Source organism: Varanus komodoensis, unplaced genomic scaffold (assembly GCF_004798865.1).
Source record: "Varanus komodoensis strain SLA01 unplaced genomic scaffold, ASM479886v1 scaffold9, whole genome shotgun sequence".
NCBI lineage: Eukaryota > Metazoa > Chordata > Lepidosauria > Squamata > Varanidae > Varanus > Varanus komodoensis.
This window is the reverse complement of record NW_025336598.1, coordinates 29,369,519-29,393,410: the sequence shown is the minus strand read 5'-3', so window position 1 is coordinate 29,393,410 and position 23,892 is coordinate 29,369,519. Positions and strand designations below refer to the sequence as shown.

The window sequence follows — 23,892 nt, the reverse complement described above, 5'->3', positions numbered from 1 at the left end:
ACAGGTTGAATATTATCAGGAACTTGAACTGCACCCTTATAAAAATGGTATTTTTATACACATTTGCTTAACTTTACCTGTATGAGCAGAACAACTCAAATAAATACAGATGAACATCTGTGTGAAAACTAAACAGATGTTTCTTGCAGAACAGGAAGCTTAATGACAGTTGTCAAACATGTTGAGATCATAACACAGCAGTGAAGAAGTCACCGAGTCCCATCTTGAATGCATGTGCCTAAGACTGCAGAGCTCCCCTCATCACTCCAAAGTCACTCCTGTGTGTTTAACCAGAGCCTAAAATAGAAGATTGCTGTTGCCGCCGATTTAAACGCCAAGTAACCCACCAGTCTGCCAACTGTATTAACAACTCCCTAAGAGACTGCACATTAATCCACCAGAGAAATCACTAACTCTTCAAGTAACTATAGAGGATGACAGCCAAGGAGTTACTGCTATGTAGGAAACTCCTAGAAAAGACAACCAAAGCTAACAGATATTCTTCATCTAGTTTCTGAGATGAAGTCTTATGAGCCCCGCTGCTCAATTTCTACCCTTCGATGCAACAGTGCAGTTTAACAGAGTATAGTGCTGGTGACCAGGGAAAATTAGGATGCTCGTGTGGAGTGGAGGTCGGACTTCCAAAGATGCTGCATTTCTTCACCGGGATTTTGAAAAGCAAAGAAGATGAACCAACAGGAATCCCGGTACCCCTTCTGCTCTACAGTGCTCTTAAACTAAGTTAAGTCTCAAGCCCTCTGCACATGGAAAATATGGATAATATAGCTATTGATTCTATAGACAAATAGAAAATTATCCAATTCTTTGAGTTATGCTTGGCAGCTTTCAAAAGTACTCAGGTGTGTCTGGGATCTAAGGCCCAGGGAGTTGCCACACTCCTTTTCTTCTGCTTCCTATCTCTCTTCTCCCGGATATACACTAGTGCAGGTGTTCAAGCTCTTGAAGTGAGAAGCAGCAGGTCTGCAGGCAATCAGCAAACTTGCCTGAGGCACAGTGATGGCCCAGATTAGGTGAGGTCTCACCACTACGGCATGTGCACACTGTACACTCTTTTTCATGTCCAGAGTGTCAAAGCTCTTTTCGCCTGAAGGCAGAAATCATTTTCATTCTTGGGGAGCCTGTGCCAGACCTGGGCAGGACCTAAAGGGGCAGGGCTGGCATACCTGAAATACCAGCATCGAGGATCTTAGTCAGTACTAAAGCCTTTGGAGAGTCATTTCAGCCTTCTGGAAGGAGGAGAGGGAATTGTGCAAAAGCCCAAAATGCCACATAATTGGTGGTAGGGTGAAAGCGGTGTGGCCATCCAGGGAGCCCCAGAGGGCTAGATCTGGCTCTTGGGCCTGAGAGTCAGCATTCCTATTTTCAGTACAGGCAGTCCCCAGGTTACAAACGTCCAAGTTACAAGTATCCATACTTACGAACAAACTGCCACAATTTCTGTTAATTTAAAAGTTCAAACAGTGACAAACACAAACTATTTTCCATGGCCTACTGCAGCAAATTGTCATCACCATAGAGACAGAGGCAGCAAAAGGGGAGAGAGAGACCTCCAAAGCATCACCATAGAGAGAAGGGAAGCAAAAGCAGAGAGAGGGAGGCCTCCAAAGGATGCCTTCCTGCCTGCCCATCTAGAGGGGGAAAGTTCTCTGACATTTCCTTGCTGCAAAGGGGAGATGCTGGGGAGTGAAAGGGAGGGTGGGGAATAAGAACATAAGAATGTAATCAATGAAGAAAAGAAGACCTGCTGAATCAGACAGAGATCTGACAGAGAGGAAGTAGCAGTCCAGTACATGCATGGACAACAATATTAAGGGTTAAGGCTTGGGGGTGGGACTACAGAGATTCATGTTTTCCACTTTCACGGAGGGGGCTACGCCTCCAACTCCTGTGAATGTGGAGGGTCAACTGTATATGTAAGTGCTTCATAAGTGCCTTCTATGCATAGAAAGGTTATATATATATATATATATATATGTGTGTGTGTGTGTGTGTGTGTGTGTGTGTGTGTGTGTGTGTGTGAATACTAAGACAAGCATTTTGCTTACTCATGCTTATGACCCATATGGACATGATCTGACTTACATACAAATTCAACTTAAAGACATCTCAGGAATGGAACTCATCTGTAACCTGGTAATGTCTGTGCAAGGTATTTACATCTGGCCAATCCGAATGGTGTGTGGCCCTGTGGGAGACCCAGTCCCACCCTCCATTACAGGAAGTTTAATGTGGCAGTCTGGTCTTCTCCCTCTCCTTTCAAGCTGATCAGGACCAAAGCTTTCTAACTAAAAGCCTTTAATATGACCAGCTAGGCTGGCTCTGAAATTCAAATGAAGAGCACTGCAGAAAAAAGCAAAATCAGATTATTGGCTATTAGGGAAATGAACATTAATGATCCCTTCCAAACCAAAAAATGTTGGCTCCACCTTCAAGATGAATCAAGCTGCTTATGGGTCAATTACCTGAAGCATCCAACACTTCTCCACTGGCTCACCCTCTTAACCAGACATCATAAGATTGGACTAACAATGTTGGGTCTGCCCCTTCTATACCAGTTAGCTCATTAGACTTTTTCACAGAATTTTAAACTGCCTGATTCTCAGCAACTCCTTGGCTGATCTCGGGGTCCACTGGTTTGGCAATCCAGCCATGAATGCCAGTTCCTCCTCCCCTTCTGAAGCAGCATCCAATTCAACAACCTTTGAAGGTATTATAGGAGAACTGGGCCCAAGCCCTACATTAATACAATGCCATCACCCAAGGCATAAAGTCATTACTTATGGCCAAAAAAGCTCCTAGTATGCTAAGTGCCATCCAGATTAGACCTGTAGAAATTAAAAACTATGCTTCTGGAAACTTTGCCTTTCCAATGTGCTTGTGAGAGGAGTCATGATTATTACACTAGGCAAACACTTTGGCCTACTAGAACAAATGATTTGCCAAATTTATTGGCCAACTATCTTATATATACTAATAAACTGTCTTGTGGCCTGATCAGTGCTTTACACTCATCTGCAAAGCTAAGTCAAAGCAACATTCCTCTGGAATAAAGTTTCAACCTGAACATGACCATTTATAACAATGCCATTAGTACCATTTGCAAGACATCATTTCAGATTAAAAATTCCACATATGTGCTGGGCTGTCAATGCACTGATTAACTGTTTCAATCAATGCTTTTACCTCCAGTGCCTATCCTAACATCAGCATGGTATGATGTAATACATGGAGCATTAAAAAGCATTATAATTACAGAAAGTCCTGAGCAAAGACCAGCAGCAGTTTAGCTATTTTCACAGGTTTGGGATTACACTACTTAGCTTATCCTTCTCTGAATGCTGAAAAATATTAGCTAATGTCAGATGAAGCCAGCTTTTAATGTGACTAGTCCAGGCCTTTTTCTTCCTTGTAGGTAAAGCAAGGTATCACACATACAGGGATGGATTAAGTGAAAGACTAAGAAATTCAGAAAAGGTTTTTAGAAGTTCCAGGTATCAAATATCTTACAGAGAGTGAGTGAGTGAGTGAGTGAGTGAGAGAGAGAGAGAGAGAGAGAGAGAGAGAGAGAGAGAGATAAATGGAATAGGACTGTACCTGATCTCTCCAAAACTAAATCCATGACCTTCTGTCAAACAGTTTATGTCTGATCCCTCTGTGACAGAACAAGTCAGAGGCAAAAGTATCTGAATGTTGTGGTTAAATGCTATTAAAATTTATTACTGTGAAGATGAATAGACAGTCAACCAAACAGCAAGGTCAGTTGATTTCCCTGTTCCTTTACCAGATTCTGCGTATGGAAATCTCTGAGCATTTAACCATGCAATCCTATGTGTGTGTGTGTGTGTGTGTGTGTGTGTTCAATGGAAATTATTCCCTGTAAACGAAGTGTGCTAATTTGTGGTATGGCTGCAATTCTTTGCATAGTTAGAATATGAGAAGAAGCCACGCTGGATCAGACAAAGGGGCCATCTAATCCATCATTCTGTTCATGCAGTGACCAATCGGCTCTCCACAGGAAATCCCCAAGCAGGACATGAGTGTAACAGCATCCTCCCACCCATGTTCCCCACCAAATGGTGTACAGAGATGTACTGCTCTGATACTGGAGGTAGCACAGAGCCATCAGGGTCCACTGATATAATTTGAGATGATATAGTATATGAAAGAAGGCCCCATCGAACTTAACAGTGTTTACTTCTGAGTATAGATGCAGAGGATTTCTCAAGTAAATGATCTTGCACAAATCCTTCTGTGTATAAAGACAGCACAAACAGAAATACTTAATTTCACAATGGCTCCCTAGCTTAAGGATATAAATTCTGTAGTGCAAAAAAGGTATATGGCATACAGGACAATTAGGTTTAGATTACACTCCAGGTTTGTACAAAGATTCTCTTCAGTTATGAATGGATACATTTCAATTGTTATAGCAACCAGTTAATATCCTCGCTTGTTCAGTAAATCTAAATTAGAAACTTGGATTTAAATCAGCCTGGATATAATTTCAGTCATCTTGATTTAAATGAAAACACTCCACAATTCATTTAGATCACTGTGACTCAGGGATGTATCACTTTGCTTTTTCTGGATTGAACTTGGGATATATTAAGAGTTTTGGAAGGATCATTATAAGTGAGAAATTCAGGCTATAATCCCACTCAAACTTAGCAGAGAACAAGTTCCACTGAACCAAATGGAACTTACTTCCAAGCAAACATGCTTAGGACTTCGATGTAAGAAAACAGCTTGCTGATCCATTGTAATAACTAGTCTCAGTGGCTTCCAGTTATGCTAGTGTAAATATAAATGGCTTGTTAACGCCTACCATACAGCCTCCAGTTAGTGCTGTAAATTCCAGTCAGTGCTAGTAACCAGTTAATTGCAGACTTTTATATTTCCAAAGGCAGCCTAACTTCCTGTTCCAGAAATGCCTCTTTGTAAAGCATGGTCTTCAATACAATAAATGGTTGCAACGTAATTACTCTGCAACAAATTTCTGCATGGCCACTGTAATACCTAAATCAAGGCAGAAAGGACTTCTCTTGTGCCCTCATGAAGAAACAATTTCCCCTTTTTTCTAATAAATTCCAGCTTGAGGTTAAGTTGCACACAATTTAGAAGCTGGTATACCAGACTGTGAACTGTTGATGCCAAAGGTATTATTATCTTGCAATCTCTGTAATGTCCTCTTGACGTATTCATCTTAAAAACAATTATGCTTATTTGTGAGCATCTAATTAACAATAGTGTTATCTGCATGCATCTACTCAGAAGTAAGCCCCAATGAGCTCAGTGAGACTTGCTCCCAGGACCATGTGTGTACAAGATTGCAGCTTAAGCCCTTAAAAATGAGGCAAACAGTTTTACAAGGTAGTTCTGTTATTTTGTCCTCCAGCTGCTGCCAGTCCACAAGTGCATCTGCCGAATACCACACTGAGTGAGAGATCTTCTGGAGACGTCTGCCACGGCAGAAAACAGGATAGTTTAGACACCTTTCACAGCACCCATCAGCTATTCTAGTGTCATTGCAAAACAGCAAATAAAGCACAACAATGACAAAGAGCAAGCAAAACTGCTACAAAATGCAAGAAGGGAGAAAAGGTCATGGCTTCTCGGTAGTAATTGTGAGCTTCAGAAAAAAAGAATGGCTGAACCTTCTCAAAGGAGGGTTTCCATGTGCACAAGTCAAACCAGCACAGGAAAAGCTGGCTCTTGTTTCTTACCCACTTTTATATCATTCAGCAGTTGGTGACTGTCAATATTAAAACAACTGCAAGATGATCCAGAGGCAGTATTAGCCCAACTGGAGTTGCTGTTAGCTAGATATGGCCTAGCTCACAAAGCCACACTACTCCTGGATTTAGGCTAGAGTTTCTGCTGTACTTGCAGGTTTTTAGCTGAGTTATCTATATATTAGCTAGAATGCAAACCAACAAATGCTCAAATATCCAACCAACCTCTTCCTCTTCCCCTAACAGGGTTTTTTTAAGTAACTTCCCACAAACATGAAAGAAAATATGTTTTGTCACATCACTTCTGTATAAAATTAATCTAATGGACTAGGCCAATATCCTTATATTAACCTGACAAATAGAGATGAGGGGTTGGACTGCAATGAAAATGTTAACCAAGAACCAAGCCATTCAAACATAAGGGAATTTGGGGGGTGGGGGGGGGAACCTGCTTAAGAGGAAAGGAATATAAAATTAAGCCAAAGGGTGAGACAGTGATTAGAAGATTTGGGAGGAATTAAGGTCCAGGGACAGACATTTGCAGAAAGGCATTTAAAACGGATATATGGTTTGGATCGGAGCCGCAGCTATTCAAGAGAAGATGTAATGGAGGGTGGCGATTAGGAAAGGCCAGTTGCATCCCACCACTCGGGCGTGATAACGGAAGCGTGGGGAAGGAGAGCGCTGGGCGCCTACAATACTCGAAAAAGACTCGTGGGGTGGAGGAAAGCGCGATGGCAACTTCAAGGCAACGTGGTGCACGATCGCAGGAACCACAATACTTAGGAGAAAACTCCCGGCAGAAAGTGAGAGCGGGGGGGGGGGGAATGCCGCACCCCTTCGCGCAGGCAGGCGGGCGAGGAGCTGGCCCCGAGCGTTCTAGAAGGAGACACACACCCGCACCGCCACCTCCTCCCACGGACGGAGCGCCGCAGCGAAAACGAGAAATGGGTGCTCGACCGCAGCCACCAGTGCCTAGAAGCAGCAGGAGGAAGTCAAGTTTGCAGCAGCAGCACCGGGCACTGCAGTGCCAGGCGCATCCGCCGCAATGAGAGCCTCTGGGCTTCAGAAGCAGCAAACGCCGGTAGGCCCCAAAGCCGGCTGACGAGGCATCCCCGCCTGCCTCCTCTCCCCTTCCCTTAGTCACGCAGCCCTCCCGCGGCGGCGGCAGCCGCTCCCTCTATGCCACTGACCGATCACCTCCTGCAGTTCATAGGCGTCCCGGCAAATGGGCCAGCCGATGGCTTGGGGGGCCGGAGCGGGAGCCGCAGGCGGTGCACTAGGCGCCTGCTGTGGTGGCGATGGCAGCAGCGGCGGCTGCGGAGGCTGCTGGACGTGAACGGGCGAGTCGCTCTGCTCCGCCATGATGCTGCCGGAGCGCACAAGCAGCGACCTTCCTCAAACTTGCCTGCCGGCAGCACCTTTAACCCTCATCTGCAGCTCGCTCGCTCGCTCGCCCATTCACTCCCTCCCTCTCTCCCATCCTGCCTGCCAGCCAGCCAGCAGCCGCACGGCGGGGAGGAGGGAGCGCACCGAGGGGGCGGAGGCTGAGCCAGGAACTGCCGCTGGATGCTGCCTGCCGCACGCGTGCGAAGCAGAAATCGCCAGGCGAAATCCACATCGCGGATCGATGGCATGACAGCCCTTGCTCGTGGCGCGACACGCACGCACTCGCTTCCCGGCAGGACGGGTCTGGAGCCCAGGCTTGCGAAGTATGCTTGAGCAAGCTGAGGGGATAGCCTGGGAAAGACTTGCAGCAAACAGCCCGATTCTCCTGGTGCAAGTCTGCTCGCAAGAGAAGTCCTGGTGATCTAATCGGACTTACTCCCAAGAAAGTGCTGTATAGCCTTATTTTGGAGTACGCCCCTTTGCACATTGAAGTCAGCGTGCATCGTACTGGGCTGCGATAGATATGAACGGAAGCATGTTGCGTGTCGCTCTTATTTTAGAGAAGGATGAAAAGACTTCAAAAACTGGGAGACCTGGGCAGCCCCTCGCCTACCGTAGGACCCATGCTCAATATTGCTTCAGTGAGCTTAAACCAGTGTCTTTTCAATGCACACTTCTTGAAGCTCCCTTTCATGCTCAGGTGTGGATAATCAAGCGGTTTTTCTTTCAGCTAATGTTTATGAGGAAAGTGGGTTACGTTGCTTTACTGATTACCTGCTGCATAAGATCCGCATCCTACATATATGTGAAGTAATTAAAATACTCCAAAGGGAAAGAGTTAAAGCTCTTGATTCCCACACGCCCCTACTTTGGACGCTTAACTTGTGAAAGGTGTCAGCGCTACAATGCTCAACCCTATGCATGTCGAGGCATAGGGGAGCCTACAATTCCCAGCATGCCCCCATCAGTTGTACTGGCTCGGGCATGCTGGGAGTTGTAGGCCTTTAAAAAAAAACTGCCTAGACATCCATAGGATTGAACCCTAAGAGGTACTTTCTGGAGCAGAAGGTAATTGTGTGGATGCTTTTTGTTTACAAGTGGTGCTATGCCCATATTCCTTAAATTCGATATCAATAAGATAATCAGCTAGATAGCAAGACTCTAGTGTGTTCCAGGTTGAAAATGTAGGCCTCACACAAATGCTGTAGCTTTTGAAAGTATTTCCATAAGTGTCAGTGTAAACCCTTTTTTATCCACACTGTGAATGTTGTTAACAGCTCATGTACCATTTTTAAGTCATACATTCTGCTCAGTATAACTTTTTCATCTAATGTATAGATGTGAAATTTTTAAGCAATTTTTCACATCATTTGTGAAGTCCTTCATTTCCAGTTGAGGTTTCATGTTTGTTTGGTTGTTGGGTTTTTTGTTTTTGTTTTTTGGCAGCATAGGATATCTTTTTTTCCTTCTCCCTATGAATGATGTTTTTTCTTAGTCTAACTAGGGTGAATCATTATTTTATAAATAGATTTTGTAAAAGTGGTGGTTCACATCACATTGTGTCCATTTTCCTCTATAATACCCCAATCACACCTTTAATTTTTGTGAAAGTTACCATATCCATTGGCATATGCCTATTCTTTCAATTGTCATTTCAGGTTTCTTCCTCCACCACCCTCAGTGCTCTGTTGCATTGATCAGCTGGCAGATCTGAATTCATGTAAATACTATCTACTTACTATAGTAAAGATTTTCTGAGAAATTGTCACTCCAATATGGTAGCCCATAATTGAAACTTATCCACTGGTCTGCTATTCCATCACAATGAAGCAGAGATCATGTTCACGGTATATATTAGTCATTTGTAAGCATCACAAAAAACCCACATCAGAATGGAATGTTAGCATCTAATGAAGCAGACACCCAGATTGCATCAACATTAACCTTTGAGTAGACCCATCTGAATAAATGGCATTATGCATGGTCTGAGGATCATCCTAGAAACATCAGTCCCATGCCACAGCCCTGTCATTGTATAAAAACAGTGTTTCTAAGCATATGCAGAGCACCATCTCTCTGTTGCTTGGTAATATCTGCAGTTCCAAAATAGAGGTTGAACTTCTTGCATGCCTCACTCTCAGAATTTCGTTTTCAGATGTTATTCAGTGACAGATGCTTATTTTTGTGCATTCAAGTTTGCATAAGAAAAAGTATAACTTTATAAAAAGTGTTAATAAAGAACAAGATATCTGTGAAGTCAAGGTACTTTTCTGTCCTTTTATCTATCAGTCTGTTCTATAACTGGACATAGGAGCTAAGTGTGTTTATGTCATTTGGCAGCCCTGTCCTAGCTTTAGAGAGTCTAGCAATGCTGCTTTCTAGGTACTAGTCATTTCCAAAGGAAAGCCCTTGTCCATGCATGGGGCTCATCCCATGGCCAGTATGTGCTTAACTGTACAGCTCATTCACATTTAGTCCTCTTGGGCCAGGTTTAGGAAGTTGGGGTTACAAAGGGCAATTTTCTAGAGTACAATTTGGTTTCTAAAACTGATTTTTTTTTTTTTTTGCGGGGGGGGGGGTTCCTTTTTCTGGCACAGCTCCTGTGAATTTCAAAACATGCATCTTGCCAAGTCATTTCAAGTATCCTTTTTGGACACATCAGTGTGATCTTCAGCAGTGCATGTACATAACTGCACTGTAAAGCTGCCTGGAAAAGTTAATGTTATTCAAAGCAACAGGGAAATTATTTGGTATACCATGAGTGGTTTGTTTTTGAAAGAGCTTTACCAAAAAAGCAAGAACTTTGGGGGAAACTGCATTTCATGCTGGAGCCAAAAAAAGATGAAGGGGTGAGATGTGTGCAGTGTTGAGAATCAGACTGTTTCCTGTGAGATGAATGTGGTCTTTCCATTTGACATCAGCATGGTTAGTTGCTTGTTCATATCAGCCCAGCAAATCCTTTTTCTTTTTCTCATTTTTGCACATCAAAGAAATAGTATTCTGCTTAAAACAGTTTTCAGGTAGTTGAACATGAAGACCTGTACTTTTAGAGTTGTACAGGTTCTTCACTTAAGTGACTCAACTGCTGAGTGATACACACACACAACTCTGTTGCTGCACTGGTTTAATAGTCTAAAACAAGTTAGATAAAATCTTTATAGCACTTCTTGAATTACATTAAGGTGGGACAATGATAATAAAAGAGTAGCATTGGTTTTGAGTTATAAATTTTTTACTACAGGGTTGCTACTTGTATTTTTTTTTCAATTCAAGTGAGAGTTTTTTGGAATCCTTGCTCTGCATCATTGAGTTTATATTATCCCCAGATAAGAAATATACCTTCATAATTTCAGAAAACAACTATTAAAAATTGGAGTGTGCGTGTTCAGTAATCTCTGGCTTCCAACTTTTATTGTCTGCCTTAATTGGATTGTACTTTAGCACATTCCCTTATTAAAAGTGTAATATAAGCAATGTTCCAAAAGACCTTACACTTTCACATTGCTTATTACTGACAGATATTTGTAGGTTTTATTTCAAAAAAAACCATGCTGGATCAACAGCAAGACAGACACAGATGAGGACAAATGCTAATCAGTCCTGGTTACTAATAAAATAGACTGTGCATTGGGAACACCCTATTAAAGCAGTCCAGGTGTATACCATAAAATGATAAGGAAGACAGAGGAATATTGTTAATGAGATGTCAAGGGTTTGCAAGCATAAGTTCTTAAGCACAGCAAATCTTTGTGAGCCATATTAGCATAATACCTTCCTTAGATCAACTCAAGAGGTTGCAAAAAATGTGCAAGCTTTTGAGAGCTCCAGATCTCTTTGTCAGACAAGACATTACAAAAAGCAATTTGGTGTGGGTAATAGGAGAGAAGAAGAAAGTTGACTTAAGGTACAGTGAATAGATTTTGATAGCTATATAACTGATAGAAGTTCAACAGGTGAAAGGGATTACTATTTGGGGCTGCTGGTGGCAATGCTTTTAAGGTCACTAAAATACATTAGACCACTAAAACAACTGGCTATCATACAGCTGAAAATTTTCAACCTTATGGGCAGCTGAAATGAATTATTATTATTATTTATTAATTTCATTTCTATACTGCCCCTAGCAGAAGCTCTTTGAGTATTTACAACCAAGAATAAAAACAATAAATACAAATTGATCAAAACATTAACAAGAGTTAAACCTTTAAAATCAACTTTCCTATGAATCCTAAGAATATGCTTTTGAATATAATACCAGAGACTTTCTCAAAGAACATGTCAGAGTTAAATATATGACAACTGCAGAAAGAATTACAATTTCTTCTAAATGGAAAACAGCAGGGAGTCCAAGAATTGAAGACTGGAAAAATAAGTTGGCTGAGTATGCAATAATGGCAAAATTATCTAATTATGTAAACCAAAGCCCAACTGAAGAATTTAATGATAAATGGAATGAAATTAATGCAGTTTAATTAATATAGAACAAAAGGAAGCTTATTTAAATATTGCTGATGATTTATAATTGATTCAAAATGGTTGGAAAATTTGTTGGTTTAGAGAACTATAATTATCTTTTCTGCAAGCTTCAATAAAGTACTAATTGACAGACATGTTTCTGTTTTGGGGGAATTTGCAGGTTATGAATGTATATGCTATATTTTTGTAAGATCCCTTGAAATTCTTATTTTTCTTTTACATTTTTCTTCCTTTCTTCCTTTATTTCCTTTAAGAAAACAATAAAAAATTAGCAAAAATTTAAAGTCCCCTTTCCCATTAGGAGATTCTAGGTCTTTACAAATGCATCTATACATGAACCCCAGAAAGTGTTTTGAAAGTGGCCTGATACTAAAAGTAAAAATTTTAAAGACACGATTTTTAAGTATCATAGAATCTTGCTGTTTTTCCAATTCAGCTCAGTCCATTCAAGTTCAACCACTAGTCTGCCTCCCTCTTACTTGTCCCAGCTCCATCATCCCCTTTAGCCCTCCCTATTCTCTTGCTCCTGTATGTAACGGATTTCAAAAAACAAATTTATAATGGCAGTGTTCTTCCCCCAAGGAGCTCTCCAGAGAAAATAGAACCAGATTCCCAGTGCTGCAATTTCAAATGCATTCAAGAGAGATGTGATTTATCCTGCGGTCCTGTGTTCAGGGAACCAACCAGACTTAGTTTCAGGCAAGATGCAGGCTACAAGCCCAACCCTCAACTCAGTGAGATGTACTTCTGAGCAGATCCCTGTAAGCTGATGCAATTACTGAGTAAACCAGGTGCTTGGAAACTTCTTTTCTGCCCAGAACCACACTGGCTTGCAGGTAATCTGTCAGGAACTGCAAGTCACTGGTTGGCAGGGCTAAAAGTAGAAAGGTTGCCCCTTTTCTCTACTCCAACATGATTTTGACCAGGAAGACAACTGGTCTTAGGTGGACTTGTATGGTTTTGTTGCTCCTCTTGTTTAATTGGGTTGAATTTTGCTTTTTTGATGCTTATATGTAATTATGATTAGCATTTAAATATATATATATATATAGATATGATTTTTAGCTGCCCTGAGGATCCTGCATGGATCGTAAAAATGTTTTGCTGAGTAAATAAATATATATAGATTTCCCTGTCAATTGACTTATCAAAGATTAGTCGAAACACTCTTATGTGAATTAGGAATATTGGCCAGTGCAAATTAGGAAAAGGTATTGGATTAATTTTATAGATGCAACCCCATGAATGCTCACTTTGCTGTGGAGCTCAGCAAGATTTACTTTTATATACACGTGTATACTATCAGCTTATAAGGGCTGAATGTAATAGGTGCTGATACCATGCTGTGAACAGGATGCAAATTCTACATGCAGCCATTGTTAGTAAGGACCATCTGCCCACAGTTCCCTGGGAGAACTACAGTCAATCAATGCATGAACATGGATGGTTCTCCACTTGGCAGGCACCAGCCAACTCCTCTATTTTCTTTCAGATTTTTTAAAAAGAAAACACTACAGATAGCTATGTAAATGTTACTGTACAACATTGGACCAGGATGCTCGGTTTCATTTACCAGCTGTTTTAAATGTATCTGTCCTTTTGTTTCGCCAAATGTATAAAGCTTTGTTTACAGGGCTAGATCCAACATTATTTGAGTGGACTTCCACTTGCGCAAGTTTTATTTCCCCTCCTCCTTCTTCAGTGCCTCCTCTCATACACACCCCAACTCTTCACCCAAGGTTCCTCCAATGTGCATGGTGTATATTCAAGGGGCAGACAGGGGGACCAATCCACCAGTGGAAGGAGACCGTTGGGTATGACCTAGAAGCTCCTGACCAGTTTAGTGCTCATGCTCTATGTCCTCAACAAGCTTTATATGAGCCTCTCCCAGAAACAATGGTGGAACATGGAATTCTATTAGAGCATCAGGCAGCTTTTAACATCCAGTCAGCTTCTTTTGTCACAACTAATCAATCTATAGATTGATTTCTATATGGTATGTCTACTTTCAACAGATGTTCCTTCTTTAGTCTTGCTTTGCAAAACAGTCTCGCTGCCTCTGCTCTGTGTGCATCTATAATATCCGGTGCGTTCTCTGTCCCTTTCATGCCTCACATATTGGAAACACACTATTAGACCCCTGTTAATGACGCATAACTGTGTTGCTCTTCAACTATTTGTTGAACTCTTTTTTCATGCTGCAACCCACACAATAGGGTTGCTGTTCTAGCATCTTTACTAGGTCAAATATCATTCCACAGTACTTAGGACCAAACTAGATGAGTTGGGGTTGATCGATGAGTAACCCAACATTTTTTTAAAACTTGGGAAAAAATAGTAGGTTAAAATAAGGTCAAAGCTAAGGTCCCTTTCTAAATAGCTTTCCTAAAACTGCTATTTGCAAGACTTGGTCTGTTTTGTCAGTGGGGCAAATAGTTTGGGGGAAGGGAGTAATTCAAATTGATAAAATGATGCAAGAGGAAAGAGCTATCCCCCCCACCCCCCGACAAAATCTTCCCCATTGATTCAGTCCAAATCTGACTGAACAGGAGGCAACAGCTGCATTTTGGCTTGTTTTTTAACACTGAAGATGTGGTGACAGATTCTTGTATCTCTTCTAATTTTGAATCCTTTTGAGCTGTGCTAAGCTGTGCGTTTTTAATCTGTATTTTAATCTGCTATTTTATGTGCTCTTGATTTTTAGATAATTTTATATTGATGATGTTTTATATTGTGGACCTTGCTGCTGTTAGCTGCTTTGGACATATTTTATCGAAAGATGGGTTAAAAATACGATACAATAATATGTAATGAGATAGCATCTCTGCCTCAGCTGGCATTCAGAAGCCACAGTGTTTCTATGTCCATAAATGGGAAGCAAGCAGAAGGGTATAATCTAAATAGGAAGGGCAGTGGGGAAGTACATGGCACTATTAGGGACAATGAATGGTTTCTAAACAGAGGAAAGCTGATTGAAGTAAGAGCTTAAGCAGTCAAGAGGAAAGTAGATGTGGTGATTTGGAGTACTGGGAGAACTTCACAAGCGATGGCCCTTTCCCATTCTCTCTCCCTTTCCCTTCAAATGATTCCTAAAGGTTCTCGCCACACCAGGCTTTCCAGCATTTCTACCCCTAGAGTTGCACTGGGATGCATGCTTCCTTGGGAGGGAGCCGTACTGAAATCCTTGGGCCTTATTTCTGAGTAAATAATAGTTAGCCAAGCGAATGCCTCTGAGTTCTTTTTCTGCTTCTTCTGCTACATATAATTCTAGAATTGTGTGTGTCTTTTTAGCTGCTTGGCATATATTCAGGTAACTAGGATTTATAATGCCTTCAAATGATATATGTTGCTGCTTCTAATTGTACCATTGAAAAAGAAAGCTGAGAATAGAAGGCTGTACTGACTGCTTATATATTAATTGCCTTTCATAAATCTTTTGTTTGATAGTAATAAAATATTGGACAATTAAATAATGGTCTGCATATAGAAGGATCAACAGCTTTTATAATCAAATCATGTCCTCTGTATACTGTACTTCATATGACAAACTGACTATGTATAGAAAGAAGTGAATTATATTCTGTAATTTGAGTTGGTAAGTCAGCACGGCAGAGTAGCCTATTAATTAGGAAGAGCATAAATAAGCTAACTTTTCTCACCCACTAATATAGCAGGACTTTCCCCAACCTGGTAATATTTGCATTCCATATAACAAAACCCTCCTCTCCTTCCCCCAGCAATTTACTGATCTGCCAATAGGGCAGGCCCAACTTTAAGGAATGCCTCATTTGTTTCAAGCAAGGCAAGCGGCACACATGATTGCTTTTATAAAGGTGTTCCCTCCACGAAGGGGAACAGGACAAGTGAAGCCGTTGCAGTGCACTTAAGATCACACAGGAGGCACGAGAGGGCAGATGGGGAGCCAAGCCAGCCCAGCAGGTTGCCCCAGCCAGCTGGTGCAGGCTTCCTAAGGAACCCCTTTCCAAAGCCCACCCCCTCGAAGCATTGAGAGCAGTGGCAGATGTGCTGTGGGTTTTTGGGAAGTTTTCTGGGGGTGAAATACAGTGCTCTAAATATTGTTATCTGGTTTAGCATAGGTGACTCTTATTTGTTTATTGATTTCTATGCTGCCTAATAGCCGAAGCTCTTTCTTGTTCAGAACAAATAATCAAATGCAAAAATTAACATAAGACTACAAATACAGTATAACATTCCAATATGCACATTTTAAACAGCTAAACATTCCTGTACACAAAAATATAAACAGTCTTAACTGAAATAATCAGCGTAGCATGAAGAGATCCCAAGTATTTCTTATATTTAATAGGAATATACTTGTTTAACCCCCCAATACATATTCTCTCTGGATGAGATCACGAAATATCTCAGAACTAAACAGACCTAAAAAAATGTAATCCATGTCCATTCTATGTGCAGTACAAACATACTGAAGTTTTCCCTACAGCTACAAAATATTTGCTTAGAGGGAAATTAAATCAACCACACAGTATAGTTTAATTCTCATAGTCAAACACACTCCAACCTTTGTGCAGAAATTATTTTATTTGCATATTTGTAAAAATGTAAAGACAATAGCATGTACTTCCTTATTATCTTTGCTTATATGTCACCAAAAAATGATTGCACCTGAAAGAACAAACTGTTTTTAGGATCGATACCGAAAGAGGGATGAAGTACCAACAGCTTGACATCCTTTGCTGAGGAAAGCATATCACCTTCCACTTTACTCAGCCTCTGCAGTGCTCCTACTTCAAGTTGCAAGAAATTTAACTCAGCAATGGTTGCACATGCATTTTCACTAAGGGAAGGATGTGAATCTTCAGGCACAGGCTGGGGAACCTGGGCAGGAAGGTGCTGTCTACCCAGGTCCTGTTGGTGCTATCCCATGGGCAACTGGGGGACAGCATGCTGGATTAGATGGACTCCTGGTCTGATCTAGCACAGCTCATGAGTGAAAAAAGAATGATCACAGTCTTGGTTTCCGTTTCCCTTCAGTTGTTTTTTGAAGGATGTTAGCAATAGAGGGCAATATATAGGTCTGGTCCAGACTCAGCCAGGAGCCAAGTACCTTATGTACAGAAAAGGGTTGTCCCACCAGTTCTGCCATGGGCAACTGAGCAGTATGGCTTGGCAATGCTTACATTAGAAGAAGAGCATACAGAAATGCATATCCTATACTTAGCCCATCTAGCAAGACTGATTGCAATACAACAGCCCAGACAACTATGAAGAAACACAGGCATAGATAGTGGGGGGAAATATCCATCCCATATCAATGGTGGCAGATTGTCTCCCATCTGAACCGGCTTCCCTCTGCCTTTACCATCCTGGTCAAGCATCATCTGGAGGAAGTCAAATGCACATAATGGTCACATCATAAATTATCAGAAGCACAAACTGCTATTTACAGAGTGGATTGCAATCATGAATGGATGCCTGATGCATGTCTGCAAGCAAAAGCTAAACTTGGCACCTGATCTTAGAAGGAGAGAAGTAGCTCACACCAAGAACATAGTGATGCTGCCTGACTTCCAGTTCTGCTGCTGTTGGATCCATATTCCCTTACCATTACTATAATCCATTCTGTGTTTTTTAAAGAAAATTTTTACACTACCCTTAAAGGTAGGCTATGCTCCCTGCCTCCCGTAAAAGGGAAAAAAAATGGAACAGTAAATATATAATGCCATTAGTTAAAACAACAGCATTCAAATATGCTGCTTCTAATACAAAATATCTATGACCTCTGAAGCCAAACAATGTAAAATTAAGTTGTCAGCTCCCCCTGGGAGGCCGTTTATGGTTTGTGCAGCCTCCCTGGGACTGGCAGAAGGAAGGGGAGGTGGAATGGCAAGTCTTATGTTTACTGACCACACTGTGGACCTGGGGTCTCCAACGTGGTGCCTGTGGGCATGGATGTGTCCATAGACACTTAACCTTGGTGCCTCCTGAGCTCCCTGCCCCCCCCATTTAACTTTCATTTTAGAAAAAGTTATTTTAAATAATAATAATAATAATAATAATAATAATAATAATAATAGCAGCAGCAACAGCAGCAGCAGCAGCAACTGGAAAGCTAAGTGCAAGGTGAGGTACCAGTCTGCAGCAGGGAGAGTAGCAGTTTCCAGCCCCCGGATGGCACCTAGGCCAGCTTAGCTGAAGCAGAAAGGAGTTCAGGTATGCATGGAAACAGGGCAGGGTGAAATTAAGGATGCTACCCTGAATGCAGCAAGGGGGAAGGGTTAGCATTTAGGGAGGAGGGCTATTCTTTATTTGAAGGGATAGCCTTGTGCTTGAAGGCACACTATATTTCAGAGGTGAACAATTTGTGGCCCTTCAGATATTGTTGAACTGCAGCTCACATCAGCTGAAGCCAGCACAGCCAACAGGCTGGGATGATGTCAGCTGCAGTCCAATGGCATCTGGAAGGGTTGTCACTCCTGCCAGCTGAAGGGCTTTTTAGTCCAAGTCAGGTTTGAAGAAAAAAGACCTTATTAAGGTCACAGTCCACCTCACTATGGTGAGGTCCATTTCTATTTAAATTATGATCAGGACTGCTAAATTTGCACACACACATGCAAATACTAGGGTTAGAGACCAAAGAATCTATCATTTTAATCCTCTGTTTGGTGAAGCATTTCTTCCTTGTTCATGATGTGTAAATGACCACCTTGAATTAGGTTCAGGCAAAGAGACAGTCTGGTCAGCATACGATTCTCCATTAGAAAAGTTAGATACAATAGATTAAATTCATGCACGCACACAAACACTCCCTGTGCACAGTTGCTACTTGTCCCCAAGCTTCAAACTGGCCATTTGATGAATGCCACCTCATCACCTTATTCAAAGAACTACTGATTAAGTGGCGATACAAGGAGGATCTGGAAGCCTCAACCCACATCCCAGATGACTGAGATGTCATAGTCAATAAAGGAAGGCTCTCTGATCCACAGCAGAGACTGTGCGGATGACTCACTCTCTGCTTGCCCCAGAAGTGAATAAGGTGGCAGAATTCCCAGCTGTGGTTAGTGGCACCCAGAAACCAAGTCATGGATTGCCAGTCAGTCCCAGAGCGGCTTGCCCTGAAATGCAGCTAGAAAGTAGGCCAAGCAAGGCCAGGGATCAAGTTAGCCCGGTTAAATAGAAGGCCTGTGCAAGCCAAGCATTTAGAGGTGTGAGCGAGAAGGCTGGGAAGGGGAGACTGGGGCTTGCTCCATCTCCCAGGAGGTGCAAACAGCACATGCAAGCACACCGTACACGAGGGTAGAAGGCTCATTTGATAAGACAAGATATAAAACATTAGAAAATTAAGTCTGCAACCCTAAACCTAATTCTTAGGAAATAGCCCCTACTGACTAAGCACAGTCAGACTTTTTTCTGAGCACACATCCATAGAATGGTGCTTTCTATCAGATAAAGTGATTGACTTTATCATAGTTTACAGTGGATTCTGAGGACATGACATGCAAGCAGCTTCACATTTGCAGTTTAATAGCACTTTTTTTTTTTACTCCCTGTTGATTTTTCTTATTTGTAATTTTCCTTTCCATGACGTATTTATTCCCTCTATACCAGATAGGCCACTTAAGTAATGACTGGTTACTAAAACAATCTGAGGGAAGAAGAGTGCTCTTACCAGGAGAAAGAAAGAGAGAGGTTCAAAAGTAAGACATGCTTCATGTGGAGCTCTCCTCTTTTGTCCATAGAGTTATTTTCTTAGCTTCCTTCTCTTTTCTTCAGTAGTTTGGTATCTTGGTCTTTGTTACTTCAACTCCGGCAAGGCAGTGATGTAGAGCGGGGGTAGGCAGAACAAGGTAAATCCAAACCTGATAGAGCTCTGGTGATTCCCGGTGGTTCACCAGGGCCAAGGGCTTCTAACTTTCGTTTGCCTAAGGACAATCAGGAATTATCCTGGGTCCTCTGCAACCCTAAAATAGCCCAAGGATTCTGGGTCACTTACCAACAGCCTACCCTTGCCAGGTTTGCACTTGCCAGGAAGACAGAGCAGCTTGGGTAGGATAGGTAACCTTCACCTGTGCTTTGGCCATGGCTCATGAGCAAGGCTCGGGGGTGGCAGCACCACCAGGAAAGAAAGAAGCAGAAGCAGGAGGTTTGTAGCAGCTCCACTGTGAGCCAAAGGAGCTGGCTCTCCCTTCTCCCCCTCCCCGTCCCCAGGTGAAGCAGCAGAGAGGGGAGAAATAGGCCTCTTTTTCCACTCCCCAAAAGGCCTCATGTTTGGGCCAAGATTGTTCTGATTCTTGCCTGGAAAGAGGCTAGTAAAGCTGAGATTCGGTATGACTGAAGGGGGAAATAGCAACCAAGTCCACATATCCCCTTCCTCCACAAGCCAGCCTGCCTGCCTGCCTGCCTTCCTCAGGAATCAGAACCAGAGATGTGGGGCCTTTTAGAAATAAGTGAGAGAGGCTCAGACAGAGAACCTTGAAATGAAAGGAAGAGAGACCTCCTTTGGACCTTTGGGTTTGTTTTCAAGCCAGGAAAAACACACACAACAAAAACAGCAAAAACTTTGCCGTCATGAGAATAGTTTTTTCTAGTGAAAAATGCTGTGCCTCATCCTCTGCCCTGGAAGCCTTTTGCTTTAATCCTAGATAAGGAAAAGTTGCCTATCATTATATAGTGATGAAGGAAGAAAAGGCACAAGCTTAAAATAATTTCCTGTGCTCGCACATTCTCTTTCTGTTTCTCCAAGCACTTTGCATAGTGTGGAACTGGACTTTGGCAGTGAACACACATTCCTGGCTAAAGCGAAGCTGGGCTTAACGCTAAGTCCTGAGATCCAGAACTTGTATTTAACTTCCACAGCCACCTTTTTTTCTTCGGTTTCTTCTGCTTTCCCTTTGGCTGATAGATCACCATCCAAATGAACATCTTACTGCTCCTTGGTGTATGCAATTCCTTTTGAGACAAAGTTGAAATACTTGCACGAACAGGTGAGATGGCCAGCTCCTTAACTTGTTCTTTTTCCTTCTCTTTGAATTCAGATGGTTTTCAGGATAAGAGTGGATCAGCTGTGGCTTGAGTAGCCTGTGTTCCTAGATGCAGTCCTGGGGTGCTAATCCTCTCTGGGGTTCCTCTGTCTCCTTCCCACAACTCCCTTCAAAGCTGGCACCAAAGAAGCAGCCAATCAAGGCATCTTTCAGTCTCACTTGCTCCCCAGCCTGCAACAGGGTTCTGTCCAGGTGGCCTCAGCAGCATGGGGTGCCTTTTACTGCTTTGGCTGACAGCCCAGTTACACCCTTAACTGGGAAGGGATAGCCTGCTTTCAGCAACCCCTGCTCTTGCAATCTCTAAGTTCGATTACTACAATGCACTCTATATGGGCCTGCCCTTAAAGATGGTTCAGGAGCTGCAGCTCAGGCAAAATGCAGCAGCCAGACTGTTAACTGTGGCCAAAAGTTCTGAGCATATGCCACCATCTCTAACCTGTTTTCACAGGCTAACTGTATGATTCTGAGCCTGATTCGAGGTACTAAAGCTAACCTAGGAAGCTTTATATGACTTTGGACCACAATACTTGATAAAGCACTTCTCCCAAATGGACCCTGCTCAAATACAACACTCGACATCTGAAACGTCCCCCAAGTGGTACCTCTAAGGGAAGTTTGGGCAGCAATCAGGAAAAGGGACTTCACGGTGGTAGCCCCGTGATTATGGAACGATTTCCCCACTGAGGCCTGCCAGGCACCATGTCTTATCCTTTTGGCACCAGGCTGAGTGCTGTCATTTCCAAGGTATTCAGTGCTGATTAATGACACGAGGAGGGCATATATATTGGGTTACTTAATTTGAATTGTTTGAGCTGCTCAGAATGTCTTAAATTCTGTTTTAACTTTTGTAAATTGGAATTTCATCCCATTTGTATTGTATTCATGGTTGTGTTTTTTAATGAATTATGGTAAACGGTCTAGACAGCTTTGTCTATTGAATGGCTTATTCTTCCATAGCATAGAGATGGTGGTGGTGGTGGTGGTGGTGATGATGATGATGATGCTTGGGAAAGGCGGCAAGGATGGCTGCACCTTTTTTATATTCCACCCATGGATGCTGCTTATTCTGGTCCAATGATGCTGCTCCTGCAGATGCTGCAAGATTTGGAAACCTAAAAATGCAGAGAGCCTGTAAACAAGGGAGCTGTGGTAGCTTTTTGTGATCAGGTGAGGACAGACATCCAGTCCTGCCTCTTGAAGCAAAGCTGTGTGTCGGTAGGAGGGTAGGTGGCAAAAGAAAGCAAAAGTAACCAAGTTGAATATAAACCAAAAGTGCTAGTCAGGCTCTCAGCAAATGAGTAGTAAAAAACATTTGCTTGGGAAACAGAAATTTAGGGCTGATGTTTTGACTGGTTGCACATTCTTTTTCTTGTTTTTATGCAAACAAGGTTTTTCTACATAAGATTGTGAGAGAAAGAAGCAGATGTGTTGAGTTTTGTTTAGCTATGGATATTCATAACTACTTCCAAAAGCAGCTCATGAATTCCATACACGCAGAAGACTCTGCTTCATCAGATGTTGGGCAAAGTGCGCCCGATGTGTCAGCCTCACAAGGGACAGAAACTCCCAGGTACAGGCAGGGTTAGGGCTTTACTCAACGTCCCAACTGGATACACTGAGAAGCTACCAGTACTGCATGACATGAACAAGAGGAAAAGCTGATTATAGAGAGCTACACATTGAAAGCAAATTTAACAAATCTATAGGATCTGTTAAAATCTGAGTTGCATGAACAGTGCTGGGCCACTGCAGGAAATAATAGCTTCAGGCTCATAATAGTACAGGTCATGATGATACGAAATGGCAAGAGCATTTTGCCATGCATGACTTTCTAAATATCCTCCTTGGCCAGTGTCCTCCACATGTTAGCAATGGGCAGGCTTACATGCCACACAATGAGTTCCATGAAGATGCTTCTAGCTTCCTTTTTGTCATGAACAGGGAAAAGATGTCACCTGAACAGCAACTTAGAAAGTCATGTGCAAGAGCTTTAGAGGAAAATAGAAGCTGTCCTCTGTATTAGCAACCACTGTGTACTGAAGGTCACAGGACCATGCTCCTGCACAGGTAACAAGATACACCTCTTATAATTGGTGTTGAGGCAGATGATGAAGTGTTAAGCATTTGGAAACCAGGGCAGGCAACATGTGGATGTTCAGTCCACATCTCTCAGAACACAGAATGAATCGATCAATCAATCAATAGTTAATAAAGTTGTGGCCAAATTTATAGGGAAGATGTTGTAGTGAAGGCTAGTGCTTCCATGAGATTACAGTTTTTGCAGACAAAACAGAGGATATTTCTGGCATAGAACAAATCTAGGTGTAAGATTTGTGGAAGAAATTGATGAGAATGCATCCGTACATGAAGAATTAATTTCTGTCTCAGACCCAGCAGCAATAGCACTGCCAGTGTAATCTTACCTACTTGTTCTGATTTTGGACTAGCCTCGGTAAGTTAGTTGGGCAAGGACATGATGGTTGCTCAACCTTGGCAAGAAGAAGGTGAGGTTCAAGCACAAGTCAGGGCAATTTATCTTCAGGCAACCTTTCTCCACTGCTCATCCCACAGACTTAATCTCACTGTCAGTGCTCTGAAAGGTGTAAATGGTGTGTGTTATACAGTTGGCACAATGAAAGCCATCACATATTTTTTCCATGAGTGCATCTGACGTTGACATCCAGCTTACCGTTGCTACTTGAAACATAGTGGACACAGAAATACAAGTGGATACTTGTGCTTGTCAACAACAGCAACCTTCACACACAAGTTCTCTCACAACTCAAGCAATTAGGAGGACCAAGCAAGAAAACTTTTGCAGCAGTTGTTTACATCGCAGGCATCAACTGTTATTGTTCGTCTTGTGAGCCTAAGCAAATATTCTTCAGTGCTAGAGCCAGTCACACAAGCCCTATAATCTCTGAAGTTAGACGCAATTGAAAAGAAAGCGCATAGACAAAAACTGCTGGGAATAATGAACAGCACAGGGAAGCCACTGAGGAGACCTTTAGCATAATAACAGAGTACAAGGAACCAGCAGTTGTAGTGAATGTAGATCTTAAAGCACTGAGAGAAACCATACAGGGGAGAAACTGTGCCAATCATCTCAATCAATGCACAGAAGAGTTGGGACTGGGCCCAGGTGTATGCAAAAGCAGGGTTTCTGGAAGTAGTTGTTTAGACTGGGTTGAAGCTGTCTTGAACCAAGTTTTCTTCCCCTTGCACATTCAAGGCAACAGACTGTTTCT

At 42.3% G+C, this 23,892-nt stretch overlaps 1 protein-coding gene across 11 annotated transcripts in view; it reads right to left on the bottom strand.

The window, feature by feature from the left end:
* Positions 1 to 7,226, bottom strand: part of STK39 (serine/threonine kinase 39) — a 200,211-nt gene extending 192,985 nt beyond the window's left edge. For 8 of the 11 annotated variants that reach the window (XM_044417884.1, XM_044417887.1, XM_044417883.1 and 5 more), the window contains exon 1: positions 6,947 to 7,226. In XM_044417884.1, coding sequence (XP_044273819.1) covers positions 6,947 to 7,118 — 172 coding nt within the window. In that variant the 5' untranslated portion in view covers positions 7,119 to 7,226. Of the gene's footprint in view, positions 1 to 77; positions 110 to 6,946 lie in introns of those variants that run through there. The other 3 variants (XM_044417888.1, XM_044417892.1, XM_044417891.1) reach the window with 2 other exon arrangements.
* Between the last annotated feature and the right edge of the window lie 16,666 nt (positions 7,227 to 23,892).